Source organism: Arthrobotrys flagrans (assembly GCF_004000055.1).
Source record: "Arthrobotrys flagrans strain CBS H-5679 chromosome Unknown unitig_8, whole genome shotgun sequence".
Taxonomy (NCBI): domain Eukaryota; kingdom Fungi; phylum Ascomycota; class Orbiliomycetes; order Orbiliales; family Orbiliaceae; genus Arthrobotrys; species Arthrobotrys flagrans.
The window spans coordinates 4681159-4707552 of NW_027137553.1; the positions used below are offsets into that span (position 1 = coordinate 4681159).

The 26394-nt window shown below is 45.7% G+C and overlaps 8 protein-coding genes across 8 annotated transcripts; 5 read left to right on the forward strand and 3 right to left on the reverse strand.

Moving 5' to 3' along the window:
• Positions 1 to 1648: 1648 nt before the first annotated feature.
• On the reverse strand, positions 1649 to 1984 carry DFL_007836 (uncharacterized protein; the record flags this gene model as incomplete). Its single annotated transcript, XM_067637481.1, has 1 exon — positions 1649 to 1984. The coding sequence occupies one exon, from the start codon at positions 1982 to 1984 to the stop codon at positions 1649 to 1651; it is 336 nt and encodes a 111-aa protein (XP_067488994.1).
• Positions 1985 to 5509: 3525 nt separating this feature from the next.
• DFL_007837 (uncharacterized protein) lies at positions 5510 to 6168 on the forward strand (the record flags this gene model as incomplete). Its single annotated transcript, XM_067637482.1, has 2 exons — positions 5510 to 5862; positions 5913 to 6168. The coding sequence occupies 2 exons, from the start codon at positions 5510 to 5512 to the stop codon at positions 6166 to 6168; spliced, it is 609 nt and encodes a 202-aa protein (XP_067488995.1).
• A 513-nt stretch (positions 6169 to 6681) lies between these two features.
• DFL_007838 (uncharacterized protein) lies at positions 6682 to 7127 on the reverse strand (the record flags this gene model as incomplete). The annotated part of the gene is made up of 4 exons (XM_067637483.1): positions 6682 to 6703; positions 6806 to 6939; positions 7013 to 7060; positions 7125 to 7127. 4 exons carry the CDS (start codon positions 7125 to 7127, stop codon positions 6682 to 6684), a joined length of 207 nt encoding a protein of 68 aa, XP_067488996.1.
• A 476-nt stretch (positions 7128 to 7603) lies between these two features.
• DFL_007839 (uncharacterized protein) lies at positions 7604 to 8175 on the forward strand (the record flags this gene model as incomplete). Its single annotated transcript, XM_067637484.1, has 3 exons — positions 7604 to 7810; positions 7899 to 8025; positions 8099 to 8175. The coding sequence occupies 3 exons, from the start codon at positions 7604 to 7606 to the stop codon at positions 8173 to 8175; spliced, it is 411 nt and encodes a 136-aa protein (XP_067488997.1).
• A 702-nt stretch (positions 8176 to 8877) lies between these two features.
• On the forward strand, positions 8878 to 13820 carry DFL_007840 (uncharacterized protein; the record flags this gene model as incomplete). Its single annotated transcript, XM_067637486.1, has 3 exons — positions 8878 to 8935; positions 8995 to 9146; positions 9210 to 13820. 3 exons carry the CDS (start codon positions 8878 to 8880, stop codon positions 13818 to 13820), a joined length of 4821 nt encoding a protein of 1606 aa, XP_067488998.1.
• A 324-nt stretch (positions 13821 to 14144) lies between these two features.
• DFL_007841 (uncharacterized protein) lies at positions 14145 to 19212 on the reverse strand (the record flags this gene model as incomplete). Its single annotated transcript, XM_067637487.1, has 14 exons — positions 14145 to 14278; positions 14343 to 14444; positions 14510 to 15359; positions 15419 to 15498; positions 15621 to 15672; positions 15746 to 15914; positions 15983 to 16139; positions 16203 to 16246; positions 16310 to 16500; positions 16584 to 16790; positions 16846 to 16989; positions 17056 to 18783; positions 18852 to 18989; positions 19063 to 19212. 14 exons carry the CDS (start codon positions 19210 to 19212, stop codon positions 14145 to 14147), a joined length of 4146 nt encoding a protein of 1381 aa, XP_067488999.1.
• A 1806-nt stretch (positions 19213 to 21018) lies between these two features.
• DFL_007842 (uncharacterized protein) lies at positions 21019 to 21387 on the forward strand (the record flags this gene model as incomplete). Its single annotated transcript, XM_067637488.1, has 1 exon — positions 21019 to 21387. One exon carries the CDS (start codon positions 21019 to 21021, stop codon positions 21385 to 21387), a length of 369 nt encoding a protein of 122 aa, XP_067489000.1.
• Positions 21388 to 22341: 954 nt separating this feature from the next.
• Positions 22342 to 26236, forward strand: DFL_007843 (uncharacterized protein; the record flags this gene model as incomplete). Its single annotated transcript, XM_067637489.1, has 13 exons — positions 22342 to 22497; positions 22570 to 22630; positions 22686 to 22714; positions 22774 to 22911; positions 22971 to 23068; positions 23115 to 23554; positions 23610 to 24733; positions 24790 to 24855; positions 24913 to 25173; positions 25229 to 25443; positions 25499 to 25649; positions 25716 to 25988; positions 26048 to 26236. The coding sequence occupies 13 exons, from the start codon at positions 22342 to 22344 to the stop codon at positions 26234 to 26236; spliced, it is 3201 nt and encodes a 1066-aa protein (XP_067489001.1).
• Positions 26237 to 26394: the final 158 nt, after the last annotated feature.

Below are 26394 nucleotides of genomic sequence, written 5' to 3' on the forward strand. Positions count from 1 at the left end.
GGATTTAGAACGTCAACTTAGTTAATAGCGCTGGCGCATAGTATTATAATTATTGTAATAGGCAACAAATTGACAACGAAGTCGATTCTCATTAGATCTAAACGTGGATATGATCTTGTATATATATACACTAAGTTTTAGCAAAGCACTTGGAAGGATAGGGGCTGAACAAAGCGCCATTTAAATAGATGCTACAGTATGTGTATAATAGTTCATAAAATCTTGGTCTATCGAGTCGCCCTCTATTTCAAATATATACAGATCGAAAATTATATAATCCTGCATGCTCGAAAGAATCGATGCATGTAACAGCGTCGTCATGAATTAGATCCTACTAAGCCGCCGTCGTTTTTGTCAAGGCGATACTCCGCAGCATCTCATTCGTAAGAATTGTCAATACCTCCTAAATCAGGCATCTTGATTTGCACATAGTTTACTGCACCCGCATCTGCAAATTCCTTGATATCTCCCTGTGTATTGCACCACTCATTGGCTATAATCATTACTCGAGTAGAATTTCGTAACAACAACGTCCGTAGCTCCGCCAGCCGTTGAATTTGCTCTGCTTTCGATGACACAATGATTGGAGACTCAATCAAAACGTCATACGGCTATGCTGCATGGGCCAATTTGTCAAGGAATGCAGCTAATTGATCGAGTTGTGGGAAAAGGTCCCCTAGCGTCCCATAAGCGTCGAAGTGCAGACGGGGCCAATATCAAGAACTACCCCGAGCCCTGACGCGGCCCGCAACCAATCGTACATAATCTACTAGGGTAGAACCATTTGGTCCGACATCCGAGATGTGGACGGAAGAGGTATGTGGAAGAAGTGATGCCTGTTTCATGATCATCCGATCCAATTGTAGTGTGTCATTCCGATGACAAGATGCAAGTATATCGATTGGTCGGTCTGAAATTGGTGCCCATTCGTGGGATATAACTTCAGTTATTGTACACCCATAGACTTGTGCCGTCGCCGCGAGAAGCGCTTGGGTAAGGCCGTACCGGATAGCGGAGTGTAACTTGCATCGTTCGTGTAAGCCTAGCCACCTGGACTCCGCTTTTTTGCCATTCCGTCGAAAGCTTGAAATATCACATTCCAGCACCCACGGCTTGACCACGGATTCTAGAACTCCAAGATGCTCGTCTGCAACGAAAAGCGGGTCTCGAGATGCCGCTCGTGAAAAGATAACATCAACGCAGTCACCGACGGCGACTCCTGTTGGCAGATGTAAGAGGATAGAAATAATTTGACCGGCTTGTACGACGCTTTTGAACCCTGGAGTTTGTAGTGGAATATTGTAGTCTCTGAGAGGGTTGTATTGTGGACTTTGGCGGACCGCCTGGAGATCCTTAACAAAGTAACCAGAAAAACTTACAACAAACTGAACATCGATCGGGTTCATGTTTAGTAGAATTGGATGATTGGAGCCCTTTGATCTCAGTTATCGGTACTTATAGAGCGATATACGAGATAGAAAGGGGCTTACTCTATAGCTATTCAATTCCATGCATGGTTCTTAAAATCTGAGCATATTCCATGATTATACAAAAAGTTCGATGTCTTTTCAAATGCGTGGGATACCACTTCATATTGATTGGCAAGAACATTCTAGGGTCGGTATTGTTACAATGAGAGTTTAAGGCTCTAGCCATGGAAATGCTTCACGCTAAACCCCGCCATGCTAGTACCCTCGTTCAGATCGCTCGGCGATCGACTCCAGTTCTTCTTAATGCGAGCCCTGGTCCACTCCAGTGCCAGAATATCCATTTCATTGATACCTTCCTTGTAATGTCCTAGCCTCCTCAGGAGCGAACTTTCCACTGTCCTTAATTTTAGCCGATCACTCAGCCGCACGAAGTACAACAACCCCAGCCTATCTTGATGCTGCTGGTCCTTCGGAGGCACAATGACACGATGTACCCCGCTTTTCAAATATCCATTCGATAGGATGGTTAGAAGGTCAGCGATATTGACCGACATTGTGTCTTGCGGAATCCGGCAATACTCCCAATTGGAGTCCTCATACTTTTTCACCTGCAATGCAGCGACGGGTTGTTGGAAAACAAAAGCGATTGTGCCATTGTCGGTATGGCCGCGAGAATATACCATAGACCGCTATCGCAGTCTGCTTCATACAGGCGATTGTGCTTCAATTCACCTTCGGGTACCTCAAGGATGATTGCAAGAATTTGGAACAATTTGTATGCGACGTTTTCGTGACAGTGGCGATAGAATTTTCGATCTCCTCCCGGATTACATCTGGATGGACTCGATCATATTGTGGTAAGAATTTCATGATGTTATAAAACCCGATGTTGTCGCGGAGTCCAGGTAAGATTTCAATCATACCTAATGGCCGATATCCATTGTAGATACCTTCCTCGAGAGGTGCTCGGAAACTGCGTCGTTGATCTTCTAGCAGAGAGAAAAAAAAGCCTTAGCAATCGCAAATTTTCGGTTTATTTGTTCTTGTGTGAGTCCAAAGTTGGTAACATAGAAGAATATATTTCATGGTTTCGGGGTAATTGGTTAGCCAAATATTCAAGATAAAGTATAGGTAAATAAACCATTAGAACTTCTTGCTGTGGTGGAAATAGGTGGTCGCAGTGTTCTGTTGCATTTTTGTTCTTAACGCATCTTGGCATTCTTGTTGAAAAATAAGGTATGTACTCGTACTGCTGGAGGGCTATATTCGCACTAGTACCAATTTAAATTGAAATTAATGGTTCCTCATCGAGCTAAATTCTATTCGTTGATCTAATTTCTATCAATGAAAACGTTCTCGCAAATAGCATTTATGGCTTGCAGAGCGGATGTCGGTTGGAGGATATTCGAATATATTCCGATCTCAATATAGTCATCTCCAAGAGCAGACTCAAGGCTTTTAAAAGCTTCTGTATCCAATAAGAGCAGTCCCCGGATTTCCATATACCGTAAAGCTTTTGACTTTTCATCAAACCTTGCAGAACCCTCGAAAAGGTGTGTCTGAAAGGCTGCGCCAAATTCTAAGCTCGAAGCCCATCTATCTTGTAGATTCTTGTTGATATCAATGGTTTTCCCCAAAAGGCTTGTGCACTCTTCATGTCTTTTGTGCCTTCGATCTATCTTAGAAATGCGCTGGTGTTGGAATTGAACTGTTCTTGCAAGTATGCTTGAGAGTTGTACCGTAAACTGGACCGAGTTATCAGCCATTCATCTTCTATATCCTCACCCTCACACTCGGTAATATCTTGCTCCAGTACAGTAGAAACCCCGAAGTCGTTCTTCGTAATCCCCGTTGATATTATGAAACCAAAAGATTTCTCAATTTATTCCTGTAACCTTTGACACTCGGGACGAAGGTTCTCAGAACATAGGTAAGCAGCTCCTCCGACTTTCTAGATAAGGTTTTGGAGATAGAGGTATCCATTATACCGACGTCCGATATCTCTAAATCGACTGGAGCAAATTTCTTGGGAATACATCCCTTTAATCCGTATTCTGATGATATTCCACGAACGGAAGACCCCGACAAATGTTTTCTGACTTTGGCAAAATTCCAATTCAACTGATCAGTACGGCAAAGTATTTGAATATCTTTCTGAAAAACGGATAACGACGGTAGCTGTGTATCTTTTGCCTGACATAACTCAAAGTACTGCTCTGTGAGTTTCTCTACCAGTTCAGCGGTATATTGGAGCTCTTCTTTCGCGTGCCGTATTTGATTTTCAAGATTTTGAACTTCTTTTTCGTGGATTTCGTGGCGATAACCGAAAAGGCGGAGTATAAACTCATCTCGATCCCGTATCCCGATGTCCCGTTGCCTCAGGTGGTCCGAGGTCAAAATATCTGATATGGAAGTCTGTTGTAATATCAAACTCGAAATTCCCCGTGTAAGTCTGCGAGATATCCTTATGATTTCGATCTTATTAAGGGTTGTAAGGTAATCTCTTTCATTTTCATTTTCTAACTGAGAAAGCTGGAGTGATCCTATTTTGCTTTCCGTGCTTCCGAGCGAGGCTTCGACTGTCCGATATTGTTTCATTGTGGTTGAATATTCCTTTTGAAGAAGTTCGTGCATTTCAAACCCGGCTATCGCAAGAGCTTCGTGGAGGTCTGACGAACGGGCCGTTGCAGCTTCTGGGATTTTGGGTTTGCTTGTATTCGAGGTGCTAGCTGAACTCTGGGCCGAGGAAGGTCGTCCTCCCTCGGAAATCTTAGTATGAGGCAAGAATTTAACCTAGCGGGAAAAACTATGGATTTCAAGTCTGATGAGCCTATCGGGCGCGTCCGAAAGTCTGCCACCGGCTTCCACCGGTGGGCTCAAGAGACCATTCAAGGCACTCGCTGGACTGGTTTCATCACAGCTGGGATGCTTCGAAGCATACGTGGCTCCGCAATATTTTATGACAAGACAGAGGCCAAGCACAGAGTGCAAATCCGGTCTCTAAAAGAAGAAAAGAACGAAGCTGAAGAAAAGTATAAGCGTCTGGACGCCCTCAAGACTTCTGCTTCCTCTGTTTAGAAGAGTTTACGACAATTAAATCTGCTGCCAGCCCGACAAGCTAGCTGTGGCAGTGAAGCGGGATATTATGGATATTAAAATTTACCCAGACCTTCGCCAAATATGCTCGACAACCGAGCCTAGGCTGTCGAGAGGAGAGATATCGGCATTTCTTCAGGTTTATAATCCTGAACTCGCGGATTTTATGATAGATATATTTGAGATAGCTAGTAGTCCATCTGCTGCGATATCATCGGCCACCTTTTGATTACGCTAGTTTTCGTTATTATCGATATTCTAAAGGCTAATATAATTCACTGTACCTGGCGCCGCGGTAATAGTAGAGTCTAAGACAAGATAATTTATTTTATCGAAAAGAGGATAGCGTTGGTGGTTTTGATTGGGTGGTTGTGGGTTTGGGATTGCTAGTGGGAAATAGTTATTGTCGAATAAGAAATATTTCCTCTTTCGGTAATTACAAAAAGTTAACGTAACAAGGTATTGTGCATAAAAGCAAGCACTAACTAAAGTATTTTTTGAATACAATGATATATAGAAGGACACGTATTCGGAGACAAGGAAATACAGCTCTTATCTTCCATATTATTCTAAGCTTATAATGAGCCGATATTTATTGTTAATACTTATGTACACGGTTTAGCGGTTGAAATTAACCACAGTATTCACGAATATCGGTCCTCTTATAGTAAGAAACCTTATATTAGATTAAAGCATTCTATTCTAGATTTACTTCTATAAAACGAGGAGCTTGAGAAATAGACTTTCATATTAGAATTTCTACCTCTATATAAGCTCATCCTCCGACTTAATTTCATATGTCTATGGTTCGTCATTCGATAGCCTCTTTTTCACATGTGGTATTTTTCCGCCAACCACGTGTTGTCGCCGTCGTCCCATCCTGTCGCACAAAACTTTTCCCAAGTTTTCCAGTTCGATACTCCGTTCCCGGCCAACCAAACATCTCCAAATCCTTTAACACTCTATAAAGCAAACCTCTTATCATGATAATACGACCCCCTCTGTCGCTCTCCTCGCGACTAATATCCTCCTCCTCCTCCCTCCTCCCTCGACCCCCCACAAACCCCTTCGGCACCCTCCTCAAACCCCAAACACGAATTCGAACCTTCATCCTCCCCACCCCCTCCCAACGCCTAACCGTCTCCCGCCATCTCCGCCACCCACCCTCAGAACTCTTCACCCTAATCTCCGACATAAGTTCCTACTCCTCGTTCGTACCCTTCTGCGTAAAATCCACCGTAACATCAACAACCCCACCTCCAGATTCATTTCCTACAACTGCAGATCTAAGGGTAGGATGGGGTGGTTATGACGAGACGTTTACGAGTAAAGTTATGTGCGAACGGTTTGAGGAGGGGAAAGGGGGGTTGTGACGGCTGATGCTAGTGAGAACGGGATTTTTGAGGTGTTGAGGGCTAGGTGGGTTGTTAATAATAAGAATAAGGATAAGGATGGTCGGGATAGTGGGAATGGGATGGTGGAGATGAGGAAGGAATGGGAGAGTAAGGTGGATTTGGAGATTGAGTATAAATTTGCGAATCCGTTGTATGCGGTTATGAGTGAAGCTGTGGTTCCGGTGGTCGCAGGGAAGATTATCGAGGCGTTTGAAGGGAGGGTGGAGGAGGTGCTTGGGAAGAGGTGATCCTTTTATATCACCTACGAGGCTATTTATATCCAAATCGTCCCATTGGGTATGTATATATGTATAAAATAACTGTATTATAGAACATAGGATAATAGAATTGAGCGTTTCAGCGAAGCAAATTGGATTGGATTGAATCGAACGGCTTTTACTTTTCTGAAGTATTGATATCGCTGGACAGCATGCATGCAATTCATGAATAGTTAGAGAGAAAATGGCCCAATGCAATTGATTCCCCACCCAATAATGTCAAACTCCTGGGGAAAGACATAAAATACAAAATTAAGAAAAACAGGGTTTGCGTATTTACATCGGAATACTATGAAAACAGTGAGGTCGGTAAAGTAGAGGCTGGCAAAGGTTGACGGCTCGGTTTCGAAATCTAGACTCCACGAAGGTGACCTAATGGAAGTCTGTATGGCAGACTAGCCTCTAGTATAGACTGGTGCTTCGAGGTGTCCTGGCTGATAGATTTGGCGGTGGCAGGATATATGTATTCGGTATATCGATTATCTAATATTTGAGGATCATTCGCCTGTTCGTATTTCCCCAGATTAGCTATGGCCCGACGCCTCCACACAACCATACAACCTCTAAACAGATGAAGAAGAAGAATAGGGAAAGCAATGAGGCATACGCTAACTCGAACAGCAATCCTCCGAAGACAACAAAACCGAGGAGGGCGAACCAGAGGGGGGATATTGGGTTCTTTCCGGCCTTCTCGTAGGTCTTGCGGTCGGTATCGGCTTTACCACGCTTGGCGGCCTCGCGCTGTTATATAATATATCCCATATTAGATCGGTATTCCTTTTGAATGATAGAGGATCGGATAAAGGTATCGTACCTTTGCGAACTTTTCGTTGGCTAGTCTCTGCTGGGGGGTTTGCTGTGCCTGTTTCCAATACAATCGATTAGCTGATCGGAGTCGGACAGATATCTAAGAAGGGGATGCCAACCATTGTGAAGGTATTTTGACAGTAACGTTATTCGGCTGCGGGTGTATTACTAAAGCGAATACGTAATAATACGAAATGTAAAAAGCGATGAAACTGGCGATGCCGATGGGAAGGGATTAAGAGGTGTAAAGTGTGGAGAGTGAAGCGCACGATCACTTTATAAGAGTCCCAAAGAAGATACGTGTTGACTTTCTTTCCCCTTCGCGAAGAAGCAATTAAAATGTTTCTTTACGGCAAGCTGCAGCCGCACTTTTTCCTTCTGAATTTCGAGAAAATACCACATTGGCGTCCCCGATGGACAGGGGTATTGAATCAGCATAGCGTCGAAGCCGGGGGTAAGTTAATGTTTCTATCCTTTTTGGGATGAAAAAGTTGAGTTGCGTGTAATTTTTCGACTGACCGGGACCTGTCGGCGGTAGTTCTTTGTACAAACTCTATCTTTGGCGACGGGATTTAGACGGAACTGAACGAACAACAGGATGGCGACACGCCTGGGGCTGTTCGCGCTGGGTGTCGGAAGGCAGCAGCAGGGGAGATTATGGCCGGCGGTAGTACGACAGAGGCCGTCGTCGAGACATATGCGGTTTTCATCGTCGAGTAGTTCCAGATCTAATTCGAGTCCGACACCAAGTCCAAGTCCGAACCCCGCTACACCATCCAGCGAGCCGAAGAAGAAGTCACCTCACGTACGTTCATATCGAACCATCGATACATGATCTATCCAATGGAAAGGGAATTGGACGTATAACTGATGTAGTAGATGAATTGGAATAGATCGGATTTTACCAGGTGTACGGCCGGGCGCTATCGAAGGTTATATTGATGTCGCTGCTGGTTTATCAAGGTTTTTATTATGGATGGATGTATCTGGAGCATTTGGAGGCTAAGCATGAGAAGGAGGGTATATAATTCACTCTTCTCTTTGTTATTGGTGCTTAAGGGGGACCAATGACTAACGGCAGTGGAGGTAACAGGGGAGATAAAGGCACTCGAGCAGAAGATTAGGGACATGCAGGAGGAGAAGGCGGGACAGAAGCCTGTACAGTCTTGACGACATAAAGTATCGCGAGATCTGTGAATACAATGATAAATCGATACAGTATTGATATCCTATGGTATATAAGAAGGGATTGACCGCGACTTGTACATATACTACTCAGGTAATATAATAGAAGCCTTTGAAGGAGAGCAGCCGGGTTTAATATTTATGATAGTCCTTAAATCCGACATTGAGAAGGCTCTAGTATCTAGATGTCGTGTATAGCCATATGGTGGCCCTATATATAGCTATACTGTATTTACACCATCTCCAACAGGAACAATTCAAAACCGCTTCATCACCTCTCGCCTTTCAGTACCTCCATCATATAGCCTCAGTGTGAGAGTATCATATAATCTCTTCGCATCATCTCGTTTCTAGTTAATTAATTAATCACGAGACTTCGCTTCTGCCAAGCGATGTCCTCCTTGCGAACGGGAACCTAGCTCGAGACGAAGCAGCTACGGCAGGATCTAGAAACCCCCTGCTCTTTATAGCATTCCGGTCTGGTTATATACTGTTGCATTGGCTTTCTTAACCCACCTTTGTTTCGCACCATCTTGACCATCTTCATCCTTCTTCTTTTCTTCCTTTCGAAACGTGGCGACCATCAATGGCTGTTTTTCATCGTTCTTCGTGGCGATAAAACTCTCTCTGCGACCTCAACTCTGGAGCTAGTTAACCTCAACATCCTACCGAGAACCCCCAGTCACGATGTCGCGACCAATCGGAACCACAGAGTTCCTTCCAAAAGATGTCTTCACATCATCTTGTAAGTCGCGCTCGCCTAACCTCTATCCTAGCTTTTACTGTATACTAATTGTTCTGCAGCGGTAACAACCGGGCAATCTTCTGCGACAAGGAAGGCTCCAGCGAAGAAGCGGAAGGCCAAAGCAGCTTTAATCGATCTTACCGTAGAACCGAATGCCGAAACCGTCCTTACCACCTCTTACTTGACACTCTGGAGGCATCGGGTGCAATTGGTAAGTTGCATGTAGTTGGACGCACCCTCCTGAGTTTTTACGCTGACACTTGTCGATTACTAGGCCCTCCCGAAGACAGATGCACCGGGTGTCGCTCTCCACCTCGCTTCTACGCTCTCAGCCACAGGAACCGGTAAATTTCCGGTCATCATTACTGTTTCACCAATATATCGACCCTATTATCCAGTGACGGACTACACTTTCTGTGTTCAAGGAACGGAGGGTGATCACTTGTTGACCGCCACTGTCCCGGTAGAGCAGGGCATCCGTGACCTCGACGAGGTACTCACGAAGCTCCAGCGTGGGAGCAGGGTGCAGAAGAGTTTAACATTCTCCTGGTCTTTGGTCCTCGGTGCGATACCGATAGCCGATTTGTCCCATGTCACCTTCGAGATAGGGGTGGAGAGGTGGGACAGCTGTATCATTGATTGGAAGGCTGAGAAATGGCTGTCGTCGTTTCTCGCTCTGGTAGCCTGCGATTCAGCTACTCCCTACTCCCTTACCGACATCCAGGCTGCCGTCAACACACCTTCCACTACCAAAGGTGATATAAAGGCTAGAGACTTTTATCACTCCGTCTACGTCCCTCCAGCTACTACTGTGGTCCCCGAGGCCATCCAAGTGAGCGAGCTCACCACAACAATGTTTCCGTTCCAGATGCGAACGGTGAACTGGATGATGGAGCGTGAAGGGGTTACTGCGGAATCGGGCTGTATTGAGCCTCTTCCTGCGACCTCTTCCCTCCAGAGCCTCTGTTTCGAGGAGACGACAGACTTCGATGGTAGTCCCATGTGGATCAGCGTTCCGCTCGGGATAACCACCACCGATCGCGAGGGCCTCGACCGGCTGATCGCTGAATGCGGTATCAAAGGCGGTATCCTCGCAGAAGAAATGGGTCTCGGAAAAACTGTCGAGCTCATCTCCCTGCTGGCTCTGCACAAACGCCAGATCCAAGCTGATGGAGGAGTAGTCTGGGATGCGTTCAGCCAGGCTAAGATTCGGGCTTCCGCCTCGACACTCATCATATGCCCACCCAGCATCATGCAACAATGGATCAACGAGTTGGAACTTCACGCCCCAGGCCTTCGGGTCCTAAAGTATGATGGGACCCGTGATCTCACTCAGCTGGTGTACCAGAAGAAAAACGGAGTTAAGGGTCATATCTCGAACGGCCGATACAAAGAGCTCATTATCGAGCTGCAAAGCATCCCCAACTCCGACCTGATAGAGTATCTCCTTGAGTACGACATCGTACTCTCTAGCTACAATGTCCTTGCCACCGAGCTATACTACGCCGAAAGGCCTCCAGACCGTTCACTTCGCCAAGCTAAGCGATTTGAGCGCCGCTCCTGCCCACTAGTAGAGATACAGTGGTGGAGAGTTTGTCTAGACGAGGCACAGATGATCGAGAGCGGAATTAGCAACGCCGCACAGGTCGCCCGACTAATTCCTCGGGTTAACGCATGGGCTGTTACAGGAACGCCGGTGCAGAAGAGCGTCGAGGACCTCTACGGATTGTTGGTATTTCTACGACAAGGTCCATGGTGCGGGAACAAAGCCACCTGGGAGAAGCTATGTTTTAGAAAAGAGTGGTTTGGCGGGGTATTCCACCAGCTGGCCTTACGGCATACAAAGGACATTGTGCACGAGGAGATCCGTCTGCCAAGACAGCACAGGACCGCTATATCTCTAGGCTTTTCGCAAGTAGAAGAGGAGAATTACCAAGAATTATTCGAGCAGGCGTGCGAGCAGATTGAAGTCGACCTAGACGGATCACCAATTCGGGGAGACTGGAACCCGGAAAGCGAAGAGACTAAAGCCCAGATGCGCACTTGGTTAGGACGCTTGAGACAGACTTGTGTACACCCACAGATAGGAGCATTCAATCGTCGCGCACTAGGAGCAGGCTCGGGCGGTTTAAGAACGGTCGATGAGGTCCTCGAGGCCATGATGACCCAGAATACGAATGGAATTAAGCAAGATCAGCGAATGATGTTTGTCCAAATTGCTGCACGAGCCCAGCTCATCGCCGAAGGTTGGGGTGACCCACAGAAAGCTGTCGATCTTTTGATAGAGTATTTGAATACTCTAGAAATCGCAGTTGGCGAGTGCAGGGCTGAGGTCGAAGCAGAAGCCTTACGACGAGAGTCCGAGAAAGAGGCTAGGAAAGAAAGAGAACGCGAAGCTGAGGAATCGATGGATCTCCCCGATACTGCCGAGGATGAATATGCAGACCAACAAAACCGCAATAAAGAGGACTGGGAGGAGTCAGACGATGAAGACGACGAATCTTTCGAAGACGGTAGTGGATCCGCCCGCGACTTGAATAAGCTAAAGAATCGCCTCAGAGACATCATCGAGGTCCAGCACACTTTCCACTTTTACCTCGGACAAGCCCATTACAACCTGAAGGCTAACATCCCCGAAGAAGACGAGGAACGTCGGGACGAGCGGTTGCGATATGAAAAGCTTGAGGATAAGCACTATGACGTTGCAAAAGAGCTCAGAAAGGAACTAATGTCTGACTCCGAGAACCGAGTCGACAAGCTCATCGCCGCGATAGCAAAGCGGACTGATAACCAAGATTTCGTCGACATCCCAGAGATCAACATCAAGGAGCAAAAAGGTGGTATTGAATCTACCACCGTCATGGACGACATCCTAGCTTTAGCGGAGAAGCTTAACTCCCAAGCCGACGTTCTCGACGAATGGCGTGAGAAGCTCATCCAACTCTTACAACTCCCCTTAACCGACCAAGATGACACAAAGGATCTCGAAGGTGACGAATTCCAAGAATCTACCGAACAACAAGACGAAGGATTCCTCTACGTTGCTTTCCTTCGTGCCGTTATCGCCGATAGACGTCAAGCTTTAACCGGCATCACCGTCAGCTATTATAGCGCTGACATTGACTCCGCCGAAGAACGTCTCGAAACTAAAGAGGAGAAACATCAAGAACTATTCCATAGCCTAAAAGACCAACGTGACGAAGTCAAACCTCTCAACATCGAAATCGAGGTCGGAGCCGATGCCCTCCCATTCTCCATCCGCGGTCTTCTCGCAAAACTCCGACGTCTTACAAACCCCTTCCATGATAGCTCTACAGCCGGAACCGCCCGTGCCAGGGCCGAAGCAGGCCTTGTAGACCAAACCCTCAAAACCATCACCCCATTATTCACCAACCAAGAAGAAGCCTTGAAAGGCCTAGAAAAAGAAATCGACTTCCTAAACAAAGTCTTCAACGCCCGTCTAGAATTCTACCGCCAACTCCAAGTCGTCTCAGACACAGTAATCCACTTCGACAAAACCAAAGCCCTCAAGGCCAACCACGTCAGAGACCTAACCGCCCTGCACGATAAATACGAAAAGGAGGCCAAAGACCTCTCCAATCGTGTTGCGAAAGCTAAATCCAAAGGAAGGTTTTTACAACATCTGGCTGAGAGCCAAGGCGAGAATCAACGACAATGTATCATCTGTCAGGATCAAGTACAGTTGGGGGTGTTGACTATCTGTGGTCACCAGTTTTGTAAGGAATGTATGGACGCGTGGTATAAAAACCATCCATCGTGTCCGATGTGTAAACGGCCGCTCAAGAAGGTAGACCTACATCCCGTTACGTACATGATGCAGGATATTGTCGTTGAGAAGGAGAATCGAGCTCTTCCTGCAGAGACCAATCAACCTCAACCCCTCCATAAACCCGGAGAAAAAGACATAGAAATCTACGCAGGCATCGAATCCGACACCTTCAAACAAATAAAAAAGATCTCCCTCCGCGAAAGCTTCAGCTCCAAAATCGACATGATAATCCGTCATCTGCTATGGATCCGCCGTACCAACGGTGGGAAAAGCGTATTATTCTCTCAATGGAAAGAAGTACTCGACGTTTTATCAAGAGCTATGGAAGCGAATGGAATAGGATATTCGAGTCTTGAATCTAAGTTTGGACTTAATAGGTTTAAAACTGATGATAAAATTGAGGTGTTCTTATTACATGCTAAAAGTCAGAGTGCGGGACTGACGCTGGTGACGGCTAGCAATGTGTTCTTGGTAGAGCCGTTGGTTAATATTGGACTTGAGGTGCAGGCTATTGCAAGAGTGCATAGGATTGGACAGAAGAGGGAGACGAATGTGTTTCTTTATGTGATCGGGAATACGGTTGAGGAGGGGGTGTGGAGGGTTAGTACTAAACGCCGCCTCGAAATGCTAGAAGAAAAAGGCAGTCCCACAAAAAAGAGAAAGTTGCAAAACCAAGAACAACATGACAGAAAAGGAAAACGAAGGGCGAAGGACGTGGATATTGAAATGGCACGGGAGGAAGAGGAGTTGGAGGTTCAACTTGAGTTTACGAATTCGTTACAGTTACAGGAAGGGACGGTTAGTAGTATGATCGAACGAGGGCAGAATGGAGGGGAGATTGTGGATTCGGATCATTTGTGGGGGTGTTTGTTCGGGGTTAGGAGGAAGGATAGGAGGGTTGAGATTGAGGGGGTTAGGAGGGAGCAGGTTGTGGCTGCTAGAGAGATGGGAAGGGGGAATGTGGTTGATGATAGTAGTATGGTTAGTGGGGGTGGGAATTGGGGTGTTACTCTGAATGTTCAGGGGAGGGATAGAGCTATGGATGGTGGGGAGGGAGTGGACAGGGTTGGTGAGAAGAGAACGAGGATAGAGTAGTGGCGTTTACCTTTTTATTGGTATATGGGCTTTCGTTATTTTACAGGTGTATATCGGACGGCGTTTAGCGATATGTTATCGTTAGAGGAAAAAGGGTTATATGGTTGTATGGACATCAAGAGATCTATGGTGACCTGGATCTAGGGTATTTGGAGACGATGTATTATAGATCATTACTGGAAAGGAATTAGAGTGAATCGGTCTCTCCATTTTGAGACGTGTGACCTTCGTAAAAAAACCTAGACCTAACTGGCGCCAATGCTCTAATCTTCCAAAAAGTCTGAAATAGCAAAAAAAAAGCCCCCTCAGAAAGAACACGGTTATTTATGCTGATACTCCAGACTTTGACTTAAAACTGATAACCTCACACTCCAACGTCTCCAGATCTACCAAGGCCAGCTCTCCTGTTTCTGAAAACTTGGGGATTGTTATCAGGCGGACTATTTGATTGTTTAAGCCTAAAATAACATATCTCGTTAGGCACTCTTCCTTCTATCCCGTCTTTATAATGTAAGAACATACCTTCCGTTACCTTCGTACCAAACTCCGGTTGATTTCCAACGAAATATACATGCGGACATGTTTCAATGACGAATTTATCGTCGTCTTGGAACGGATAACACCCTTTTTACCACAATTAGCCCCCAAAGTCACGGTGTAGTAAGCGAATACCCAGAAAATATACTTACACAACGTATCCGGCGCCGTCGGCGCCACAAGTCTCCACCTCAATGTCTTCTCCATCATTTCCAACCGATCATCCCCATCCATATACTTAAAAATATCATCAATAGTCTGCCCACTCGTTCCCAAAAACCTGACTCCATCGATCTCGCAAGCATGGGGGTTCGTAGACGGTATAAACGTCGACCCTGTGTAATACTTCGCCGTAGGGAACATAGTAGGATGCATCTTTTGTTGTGGTAAAGAAGTATTCGCGGGATCGGTTTCTCCGGGCATGAGTGTTACGCTGAGTGATGTACAGAGGTCGGATAGGAGGGTGTCTAACACGGTCGTGGGTTTGGCGTTGTAGGATGTGGCGTCGTAGCCGTATTTTTTAGATTTGGGGGTATGGGATGAAGAGACGGCGGCGTCGTCGGTTGCTTGGGCGTGCGGTTCTGATAAGGAGTTGCCGGCGATTATTAAACGGGATATTGATGATGATTTTGCTTGGTCTTCTGGACTTCCGGCTTCGCCTAGGAGGTATTCGACGAGGAGATGTGTTTCTATACTTTCGTGGATGTTGCCCGTGATATTTAATCCGCTGAGTAACGCTACGTAATTTTTCTCCTTCAAAGGAGTTTTGGGAGTAGGACGTGGGTTTTGGTCAGGTAGTTCGGGAAAAACCATGTCTATAACCTCGAACTCGCCGCTAGCGGTTTCGGTACCCATTATGGCGATTACGCAGCCGGTTACTAAATCTTCGGTTTGGATTTTGGAACCGACGAGGCGGAGACGGCCGGATTCGTCTTCGATCATTATTTGGTCTTTTTCGAAGTCACGGTATTTCTGGCGGGGGAGGGGAGCGGAAATGAAGTGCTGTATTGTTCAATTAGTACTTATGAAAACTTGTATCTGGGGGAGAAGTAAAAGCATACATCTTTGGCAATGTCTTCGAGCACATTAGGCTTCAATGGCATCTCCATATATATCGTTCCGGTGATCCAGCATACTTCTCCTATAACACCGTCGTTTTAGATTCCTTCCTTTATTCCCCCAAATAACACATATAACTCCAATTCGTAGAAAAGGCTCTGATAGGAACTTCCAGCGAAGCTCAAAGACATGTATAAAGCGGACCTTGTCGTACATCTAACACCCGATCTACACGTTTAACGTATTCCCCATGGACCTAAATTTTCAACTTGTCAGAATGTCCCTCGATATTGACCGTATAGATAGCTCGTGTTTTGCGGTAGGCTTACCTCAACGTCATTCCACCGTTCACGACCACGAGCTTCAACGATACGCTTTAGCTTTGCGAGTCTTAGGAAGTATATATCGACATATTGTGTTTGGTAGGAGTGCGTGTCGAGTTGGAATTGTGGATCGGTTTTGTAGACGGTTTGGTGCCGTTCGAAGAGTGGGTTTTCGCTGGGGAGTTGGGTAGGTGGTTAGCAGGTGTGGATTGGTTCTAAGGGGTTATGGGGAGCTAGAGGTACCTTGTCATGACGGAGGTCGTAAGTCGTGGGTGAAGTTGGTGGTGAAGGGTTCGTGAAGTTGGAGTGAGGTTGAAGCTGGAGCTAGGTTTGGCGAATGGAGCTTGGGAAGACGCGACGGTTTGGGACAACGCGGGAGCTTTCAAATTACCACAAGTTGCTAACTAGATTGAAATAGAATGCATGGATCTGAAGACAAGAAGTATATTCGAAGACCAATTACTCTGATTTTCTTTCTTCAGAATGTTTATGATGTAGTATTGTTGGCTATTACTCTAGGTATTATTCTAAGCAATTATATTTACACACAACCAGCGATAGAAAAGCTACCCTCGCCGTAGTTCATCAAGAACTTGCGATCTCTTCTCCCCGTCTGCGAAAAGCGCCTTGACGAGGTCGATTAATTCATCTTTCTCAAAGTCTACGAGAGCACCATCTTTCCAAAGATCCATGATCTCCGCCATGCTGCTGTCCAGAATATTCCCAAGATATTGGAACTTTAGCCATTTCTCACAATATACCTGAAAAGACTCTCATGTTAGTAATGTGACCGGAATAATCTCACTATCAACGACCAGAGCAAAGACGGTGGTATGGAACTTACAGCTGTCACGGGCAAGGCGTCATTTGGTTGGTCAGGAAGCTTGAACAACGGCTCTAGTCTTCCAAACTCAGAAATATACGAAGCCAATTTTGCAGATGCGTCGGCTGAAATATCGCCCAAGTCTTCGATGTCATTAATGAATTTCAAAACGACAGTGTTAAGCAATGAGCCTAGCGATTGTAGGAGCGCCGACCTCGAGAGAGTGTCCTAGGTAAAGGGTTAGAAATTTGACTGATTAACATAGACAGAGCCATCATCTTACCCTCCATTGCATTTCAATACCCTGTATGGTATCGATTACACTTGCGATTGCAGTCTCGCAATTTTCGGAATACGGATACTGCGTGCAGTGATCAAATCCCTGGGCGCCATCTATCAAATCGGATAAAATAATTCTCTTGCTATCCTGTATTACCAAATTTTCTTAATGACCTGTACTAAACCTAAAGTTATGGGTTGGGCGAGATGTTACCATTTCTCTCCAATACGCTCTCCTCCCAAATGTTGAGATTGCCTTAATACTCGGCTGGAGATCGAAGCCGACAAATGGTCCGGAACGGCCTTTCACATCTTTTTCGAGCTCCGCTAGATGTTCTTCTAGCCATTCGCAATCGTTGTAGATGGATATTGCTGGGTTAGGGTCGTCTCGATAGAATATTGCAGATAAGGCACGATATAATGTGAGAATTGACGTCGGGATAGTTAGAAGCCCGGGTATCGAGGACGCAATTGACAAGTTCGAGTACTGAGGTTGGGCTAGTTTCTCTGCCTCGGAAATCGTGTTTAAAATGATATTAATAACTTCTTGCGGAACGGATGTTATGCTATAGGTTTCTCGCAGAGTTATGTTCTTAACCTCTTTTTCTTGTTGTGGCCCGTTAGGCTTTGAGGGCGCAGGGGTTTCCTGAGGTTGGTCGTTGTCGTCTCCCCAGCCCCAGTTGTCTTCTTCTTCCGCGCCATGTGAGTTAAGTTTTGGTTCAGAAGTATGGGCTGGCTTGTCGGCCGGTCCGTCATCCTCAATGTCGATATCATCATCAAAGCCCCATCCACTAACGTCTTCATCCTCGTCTGCTGTGGGGGTTGGCTCTGATTTTGGCTTTGCCGCGGCTGACTCCGTTGGTGGAGGAGGTTTCTTTTCCTCCTCCTCTTCATCTTCTATTTCTACATCCCAGTTGGTATCCCAATTATCCTCGCCGTCGTCAATTGGCTTGGAAACTTCTGCCGCAACATCATTGATCTCTTGCACTCTCTCCACCCGTTCCACACGATGCCGCTGGCCGAGCCCTAATGAAAATGTTCGACGAAGAGAATCAAGTGCCGATTCCCGACGGCGGTTGAGCCAAATTCGGGGCGCTCGGGTTACCCAGTCCTTTAGTTCACCGCCATGCCCATCCAACCATCCTGTTTGTGACAGATATTCTTCAAAGGCTGTTGTTTGTTTCAACACCAACTCGAACTCGTTAAAATGATCAAGGTCCGTTGGAATGCAACTGGGCAAATATGATCCCATCAAAATATTAAGAATAGCTGGTGTGAGTGTTTTAGACAACAGCTGCGATATTTGCGTCCCGAATTTAGCTGTGAGAAATCCAAGAACTAGCTTCAGGTCAGTATAAACCGATGCGATAGTTGGGCTGGGACTGTCGCGCCGTTTTAACTGAAGTTTGGTATTATTTTCGTTGGTGGCGAAAGTATAGCCCGCTCCAGATGCATGATCCAACCGTGGAAAAATGAGGATTGTAGTGATTCGGTAGTGTAGCCTATCCAACCGTTCTTTTAAAATTCCAAGTCCATTGAGAGTCTGGATGAGGCACTCGCCAGTAATGGATCCTAGGCCAACTGGCACGCTGTTTTGGATGGTTATGCTGGAGTCGGCGGGGTTTGGGGTTATGAGCTTCGTCCAACAGCTTTCCACTTCGCCAAAAATATCTTCTCGTAGTGACCGGATATTCTCCTTCATCAATCCGACTGCAAAAATTTGATCGAATGTAGAAAGTTTCTGAAACAGGTTGGTTGCATCCTCGAAACGCCCACAGGCAGTATCGAGAGCACCCTCTTCGAGAGACGACTGTGCATCACTAACAGAATCCTGAAGTTCTTTCAAATTCGACAGCAGCGACACAAGTTCTTCGTTAAAGATTATTTCGGCGTTTAGCAACTTTTGTTGGCTGCTCAAATCACGGACTCTGTCGTCTAGTTTCTTGATTCTCCAACATCAGTACACTTACCCCAGGCTAAGCCGCACAAGGATGCATGGGAATTACTGACAGCTCCGCGCGCCTCAAAATGGGTGATCTCCGACAGGGAGTTGTGGTCTTGAGATAGCTCTGTGTGAAGCTGACGAGCTTCTTGAATCCATGCTGTAACTTCAGATGCCTGGGATTCGCCGATATGTTTGATTTCTGACTAGGGGTTTAACAACAATTAGTAACGATGGAGCCTTTACTATGGAGATATTGCGCCAGAGAAAAACAGTTACCTTGACACCATCTATAGTCTCTTGAAGCAAGGCCAGGATATCAGGCAAACTGTCGGACGATAGTTCGGCACTCGAGACTTCGTCGCTCTCTGGGAAGAGCCCATCAACGGCTTGTAAGACCGCCTGTGCGATCTCTTTCTCGCTAATCATCCCTCCTGGATTTAGGATCCTTCGTTGTAATGGCGCAGGTGTCGTCTTTTGACTCTTGAGGCCATGTGTTATGAATATACTTTAGCAGTTAGTTGGTGTGGCCTGTGTTGGACGTCATGAGGGAACGTTATTCCTGTCGGACTTAACCGAGGTTCGGACATAAACCCGACAACAGAAACAACACGCCGCAAACGAACTACAAGCTCGCAGACTAGATATCAATATTTCGATGCCAGCCGGTACGTATACCAGGTGTTCATGTAGTCAAAGCTTGGCCTCGAGACTATTTAGTCTAGACCTGGTACTAACTATCCCACCGAGATGTTTATTACGAAAGGAAGGACTAAGTACATCTTACAGTTTTGGCACGTTGGCTTCAAAGCTCCCTTTTTTTTTTTCGAAATTTCGATTCCAGCTTTTAAATTGCAACTGTGGGTATACCGGTAGTCTCGTACCCAGACGTCGGTTGGCGGCAATTGTGATTGTAGGTATATACAGTCTCGGCACTGGACGTATACTGCCCTTATGATATATAACATAACCACTTTGAAACCCAACTAATATTTGTGGCAAGTAATTACTACATTACTTCACTAATATAATATTACTACTCGGACCATGAGGTGAGTGTCTATTCTCGTTAACACTATATAACACATAATAATCCATTTTCTCCTGCACAGTTGCGCAGTTGCGCAGTTGATCGCGAAACTAAATCCACAGCTGCACAGACACTAGAAAGCTAACAACCTCTTTTTTCAAACATTTGGCCTACTCGAAACTAGGATCAACAAATCGAAGGTTGGGCCTGCAATATGCGTGATTCAATGGTTCCCAGTGGACCGGGCTACTCAGGACTATATACTGTTGGCTAGGATCTCCACACTTCTAAATATATTCTGGACGACGAAGGGTTCGAAGTATAAGTAATGTCCTGCCTGCTTAAACTCTTGTTCTTTAGGAATTTACTGGGAATGGCTAAAACGCACAGTATCCGTTTCTATCCTTATAGTTGAAATTTTCAATGAGCAGCAAGCTTTCTGTTTGATATCTTCAGGCTCCCCGGGTGACAATACATGTCATCATGACCGTTAAAAGACTCATTCTTACAGTTTTTGTTTTTATATTAGCCTTAGCCTGGGGATTGCCGAACGAGGATAAAAGGGCTATTTCATCTTCGACTTCTCCCCTGTTATCATCACCCACATCTACCAACTCAAGGCCCAAATTTTCCATCCATTCCGTTAAAGAAGCCGCTAAGCATCCCGAGGTTGTGAAACCTATCACCAACGGCAATAACCTTGATGGGGCTAGCAGTAACCTAGCCCCCGGTGTTTCTCCACGCGCAGTGCCTCATGATTTCTTCTATTCCTGGATGGTGGTTTGTCCAGTGTTTAGCCAAATTCGTGAAACGAATCAAGACCCAAACGCCTACCCCGAAATCTACGGCACCCGCCCAGTGATATCAAACTATGCGAGCATAGTGGGCGCTCGAACCGCTATTAATACTCATCTACGGAGATGTCGTCACTGCGTCTGTGATGACGTAGATGGTGGTACAATGCACCCGAATCCCGGTCAGCCCTTCGGCGCTACTCAGGAGTACGAAGCCTGCAGTAACTATATAGTCGTGAGAAGGTGCGAAGGATGGTGGGGTAAGTTACGTCGTCTATGAAGTCTTATACCTATCCCCTTTTTCATTATTCGCAACCCTTCTCGCAATTCGAATATCTCTTCTTAACGACTCAGATTTGATTGCTAATTCTCGAACAATGGATCATATTAGACTGCCGTTGCTCAATAAAAATGAATCAGAGGGACATGGACCCCAGTATTAGCATCGCTGAGTATCAAGACGCTCTGAATAACCTTCCTTTCGCCGTCAAACGTACGCGTCCAAATTATGGATGGAAATATGGGCATAACGATGTAATGAAATGGCAGTATGATACAGCTTATCCGCCAAGTAGCTGGTTCGATTCGGCGAATCACCGGGAACTAGCACCCGGGACGAACGAACCGTATTATTTGGAAGGCCCAAATGAAGGACTAATCCGCGCTGGACCGAGCGATCAGACGCTTAGGTCAGGTCCTCAGCTCTGGGGAAGCGGGTTTTCCAAGGCCAAACGGGATCTGACTGGAGAGGGTAGAGAACCGGACGAAAAAGAGGGATAATGATATCGATTGTTACACGTTGCTACGTATACATACCTAGTTAGCTCACGTCAGTCATGAAGTCCGAGCCTAATTTTGGGACAGTTAAGGCTAAATCTTCAGTCATTTCCCACCAGAATTCTCGATCGCCCCATTGTCATCTGCTTAATATATCAATTTCGAGATAATCTCCAACTTTCTCCGCCTTTATCATTTTTCAAAATTGAAAAGTGTTAAAAGGCTAACTAGGAGAAACCCCCATAGGGTGCGCTTAGGAATGCTCTGTACTTGCAATGGTTTCATTTGTTTATTTGGAAAGTTGTATTTAAATATTTGATTTTGATAGTCGAGTATAGTTTTTAGGATGAGCCGCATTGGTATCTATGTTTTTTTCCCCTTGTATACCCTCCTGCCTACGTAGCTAAGGGCAGGAAATTCATTTGGAACAATCCACTACAAGTATACAAGCTAGTACACAGCAGACCCTATGAATTTATATAAAATTATAGTCACGGGTGTTGGATGTTAGCGAAGCCACAATGGAGGGGTTCGACGCCACCAAAGTGGCGGTTGACTTATTGATAGCACCCCACACTTTCAAGCTTACCAAATTCGCCTTGCCGAGTTCCACCTAGTCTTGTGCCCACCCCCCAGATCCAGCCCAGATCCTTCCAGATAGCTATATAGTAAGTCTCACTCGTGCGCTCATACAAAATATGCAGAACGCCTAAATGAATATATTCGCGCTGGAACATTGAGTTGAATTGACTTGCATGTTTTTAACCTTAGAGTTCATACATATTCCCGTTTACATTACATATTGTCCATCAGAGGCGCTTTCCTGCGGCCACGAAGTTCGGCAAACTGCTCAGAAACTTCACTTCATTTATAGCCCAGAGCCTTCAGGCTCAAAAGCTCTACCACGGATTCAAACAACGGGTCTTTACCACGGGCCTGTTCCTCGTAGCTGTCAACATGGTCGATCAAAATACGGCGCGGAAGGCCGAAGGGCCTCAGGCGCATCCGCATTTCAAAATTATCACCAAATTCACCACCGATTATTCACCAAGCAACATCACAAAGTATGAGTCCACACGGACCGGAATGTCTGTGGTCGTTGTCAATAAAGAAGTCAGGATCTAGTAACCCGTGAAGCAAAATCATATTTGTATTGACTAGAGAGACTAATATGCTATCAAGTAGAGCCCCAAAGTTCTCGGTTTTTTTGCATTGGCGACTGAGATTTTGGATGACTCTGGCGCTCGTAAGGCAGTAATTCATAAACTTCATTGTTGGGTAGATATGCTGATGAAAGATAGCCCATACTCTTGAGCATCTTTGCTTCCTGGTAAATACTACCCCGCCTCTATAATGTTATGATTAACTTAGAAACTAAATATATGTAAGGGATCCAAAAACTACCGTTACAAGGGGATTCTCGACAAATTTGCAACTCGGGCCTACTCTACAACTAATGCGTGGACTGCGACAGATCATACTGCGTATACCCTTGATACTGCTGGATGGGAAGGGTTCTCTCAGCTGGTAAGCCTATGTCCCATCCAACCCAATTTATATCCGTACTAAATTATTCGCAAAAACAGTTACCAGTCTATTTAGAGCATATTCTTTTCCCAATCCTAACCGATAGCGGCTGTTACACAGAAGTCCATCACATTGATGGTACCGGACACGATGCAGGGTGCGTTATTACTCAATCTCATCCTGAACTGCTGCTGACCGATCAGAGTCGTCTATTCCGAGATGCAAGGCGTTCAAAACGACCAGGATACACTTATGATGCTCGAAGCTAACCGACAAATTTATCCTGATGGCATCGGTTTTCGATCGGAAACCGGCGGAATGATGGAACAACTCCGGGTCCTCAAACCTCAGCGTATCCGCGATTTCCACAAGAAAATGTACCAGCCTCGGAACCTCTGCCTTGTTATCATTGGAAGCGTCGACGAACCTGAGTTGTTGAACATCCTCGACAAGTTTGAGGATGATATATTGGATGATGTCCCGGCTCCGGACTCTCCGTGGCAGAGGCCATGGGTTGACTCTAAGCAGCCACCTCTGTTGAAAGAAAATGTTGTACGACATGTCGAGTTTCCAGAGAAGGATGAATCCATGGGCAGCATTTTAGTTGCATATTTGGGCCCCTCTTGTGTGGATCACACACACTGTATGTCACCCTAATCCCGCGTAGGATATAAATTTGCTTACAAAAATATATATAGTGGCTGCATTAGAAGTTATTGGATCATACCTTGCTGGTTCATCAGTCTCGGTGCTCGAAAAGCAAATGGTCGAGATCCCTGAGCCCTACACGAGCGGAGTTGTTTGGTCTACCGAAGAACGTCCAAACACCGTCATCTGGCTCGAACTTGGAAGCGTCCCAGTTGCTCGCCTCAACGATGCTGAGAAGAAACTCTTCGAGATCTTGGGACAAACCGTCCAGGAGCCGCTTGATTTGGACTACTTGAAGGACTGCCTTAATAGATCCAAACGACAAAGGAAGTTTAATGTGGAAAACGACAGTCACTTTTTCACTACCCCCGTTATCTATGACTTCCTGTTCGCAAACCGAGATGGATCCGATCTTCTTCAAGTGAAAACGCTTGATGTTTATAACGAACTCGAAAAGTGGACCGAAGAGCAATGGAGACAATACATCAAAAAATGGCTGGTTGATAACCCTCATGTTTCGATTATCGGCAAGCCGTCTGCAAAATTGGCGGAAAAGATCAAGCAAGACGAGAAAGCAAGAGTCAAGACTCAAATTAAGGACTTGGGAGACGAAGGTCTAAAGGAACTTGCCGAGAAACTCGAAAAGGCGAAAAAGGATAACGATCCAGAGATTCCTATCGAGGTTCTACGGGACTTCAAGACACCGGGTGTTGAGTCTATTAGATTCATTCATTCGACGAGTGGGAATGCGGGACTTGCTACCACCAAAGATGGAGTACTGGATACCAATATTCAGAAGATTCTACAAAAGGATGAGCCAAATACAACACCATTCCCTCTATATCTCCACTATGAGCACGTCGCAACAAACTTTGTCACCATCAATATTCTGTTATCCACAGCAAGTATACCAGTCGAACTCCGTCCGTTACTTTCTCTATACTTCGAATACTTCTTTGCTGCTCCTATCACGCTCGAAGATGGGACCAAGTTGGAGTATGAAAAAGTCGTTTCACTGTTAGAGAAGGACACAGTCGGGTATACGATTCAAGGCGGGAGCGGGATGCAAGCCTCTGAATCTATCAGAATCAAGATGGAAGTAGAACCAGAAAAATATGCTGCTGCGATAAAGTGGCTGAAGTTGTTGATGTGGAACATAGTTTTCGATACTGAGGTACGATTCGTATGAGTATTCGGACATAGGTTTACAACTGCTAATCTGTGCTCTAGCGACTGGTTGTCCTCGCGAAAAAGCTTCGCAGTGATATTCCCGAGGAAAAGCGAAGCGGTAACGATGTGAGTATTTTCTATGTTATAATATCAGGTCAGGCGCTTACGAAATCACTTTGATAGATGGTATGGTCAGTCACATACCTCAGTGGTTATACCGAAGAATCTATTGGATACGGCGGGAATACTCTCATTAAAGGGAAGTTTCTCCGGCAATACATTGATCTCTTGAGCAAAGAGCCCGAGGAAGCCGTTCGGAAGATATCAACCGTCCGAGACTCACTATTTACGCTCGACAATATGAGAGTCTTGGTCGTGGCCGATGTCGAGAAACTTTCTAAGCCAGTATCGACCTGGGATGACTTCGTAGCTGGAAAGCCCTCGGTTTGAAATCTTCATCACATTATCGGTATATGTCTATTGGCTAATTAGGGTTTAGAGCCATGACCTGAAACCTATTGATAGTAGACTTGACCGTCTCACACCTATAGGCAAGAATCCTGGCGGCCGGATGTACGTGGTCCCAATGTCGACGTTGGATTCTTCGTTTAGTGTTACGGTGGCGAAGGGGCCAGAGTCATTAAACGATGAGCGGATACCAGCATTGCTACTTGCTGTTGCTTACCTAGATGCTGTTGAGGGCCCTCTGTGGAAGTATGTTCCGCCGTTTGCAATATTCGATATGAAGACAATTAACGTGTAAATTTAGGGCCATTCGCGGAACTGGTTTAGCTTATGGAACCGGCTTCGTACGAAAAGTAGATTCTGGACATATTTTCTTCAGCATCTACAGATCACCCGACGCTTTCAAGGCGTTTGAAATGGCAAAGAAAATCGTCAGTGACTACGCTGATGGAACTGTAAGTGATGCCTTAAAGGCCAAAGACAATCCGAAAATATTTATTAACGCATTGTGCTCTCCCCAGACCCCATTCGATGAGTTCGACCTCGATGGCGCAATCAGCACGGTAGTCAGTTCCATTGTAGATGTCGAATCTACCCTCGCCGCTGCAGCAACTACTTCATTCGTCTTGCAAGTCATCCATCGCCAACCAAAGTCCTACAACACGGACATGCTACGTAAAGTTAGAAAGGTTACACCGGACGAGATTCGCAAAGCGATGACCGAAATTTTGCTACCTCTATTCCATCCAAAGACTTCTATTGCGGTTGTTACTACTGCGCCCGTCAATACTGACGTAAGTTTTGCCTTTTTCGTCGATTCATTTGCAGGCTACTAACGATATGTGATGCATAGTCTTTGAAAGAAAGATTTGTTGAGCTTGGGTTCCCAGTCGAAGTCCGAACACTCTCTTCGTTTGAGCCTAAGAGAGAAGGTGATCTAGATGAGGAGGATGAAGATATGGAAGATGCCTCTGCTGATGGAAGCGAGGGTAGCGACGAAGAAATGGAATCTGGGAGTGAGGACAGCGATGAGGAGAAATAGGACGGTTGGATATGGACAAAAGTCTTCCGGCGTTTCATAAATCTGCTTCGTTTATACTTTCCAACGTTGATGTTAGAGAATACCCAATGGTGGATATTAGAGGATTGTTACTAGATCAATCCTTTGACTTTCATAGATAACGGTTTGGGGGAAGCGAT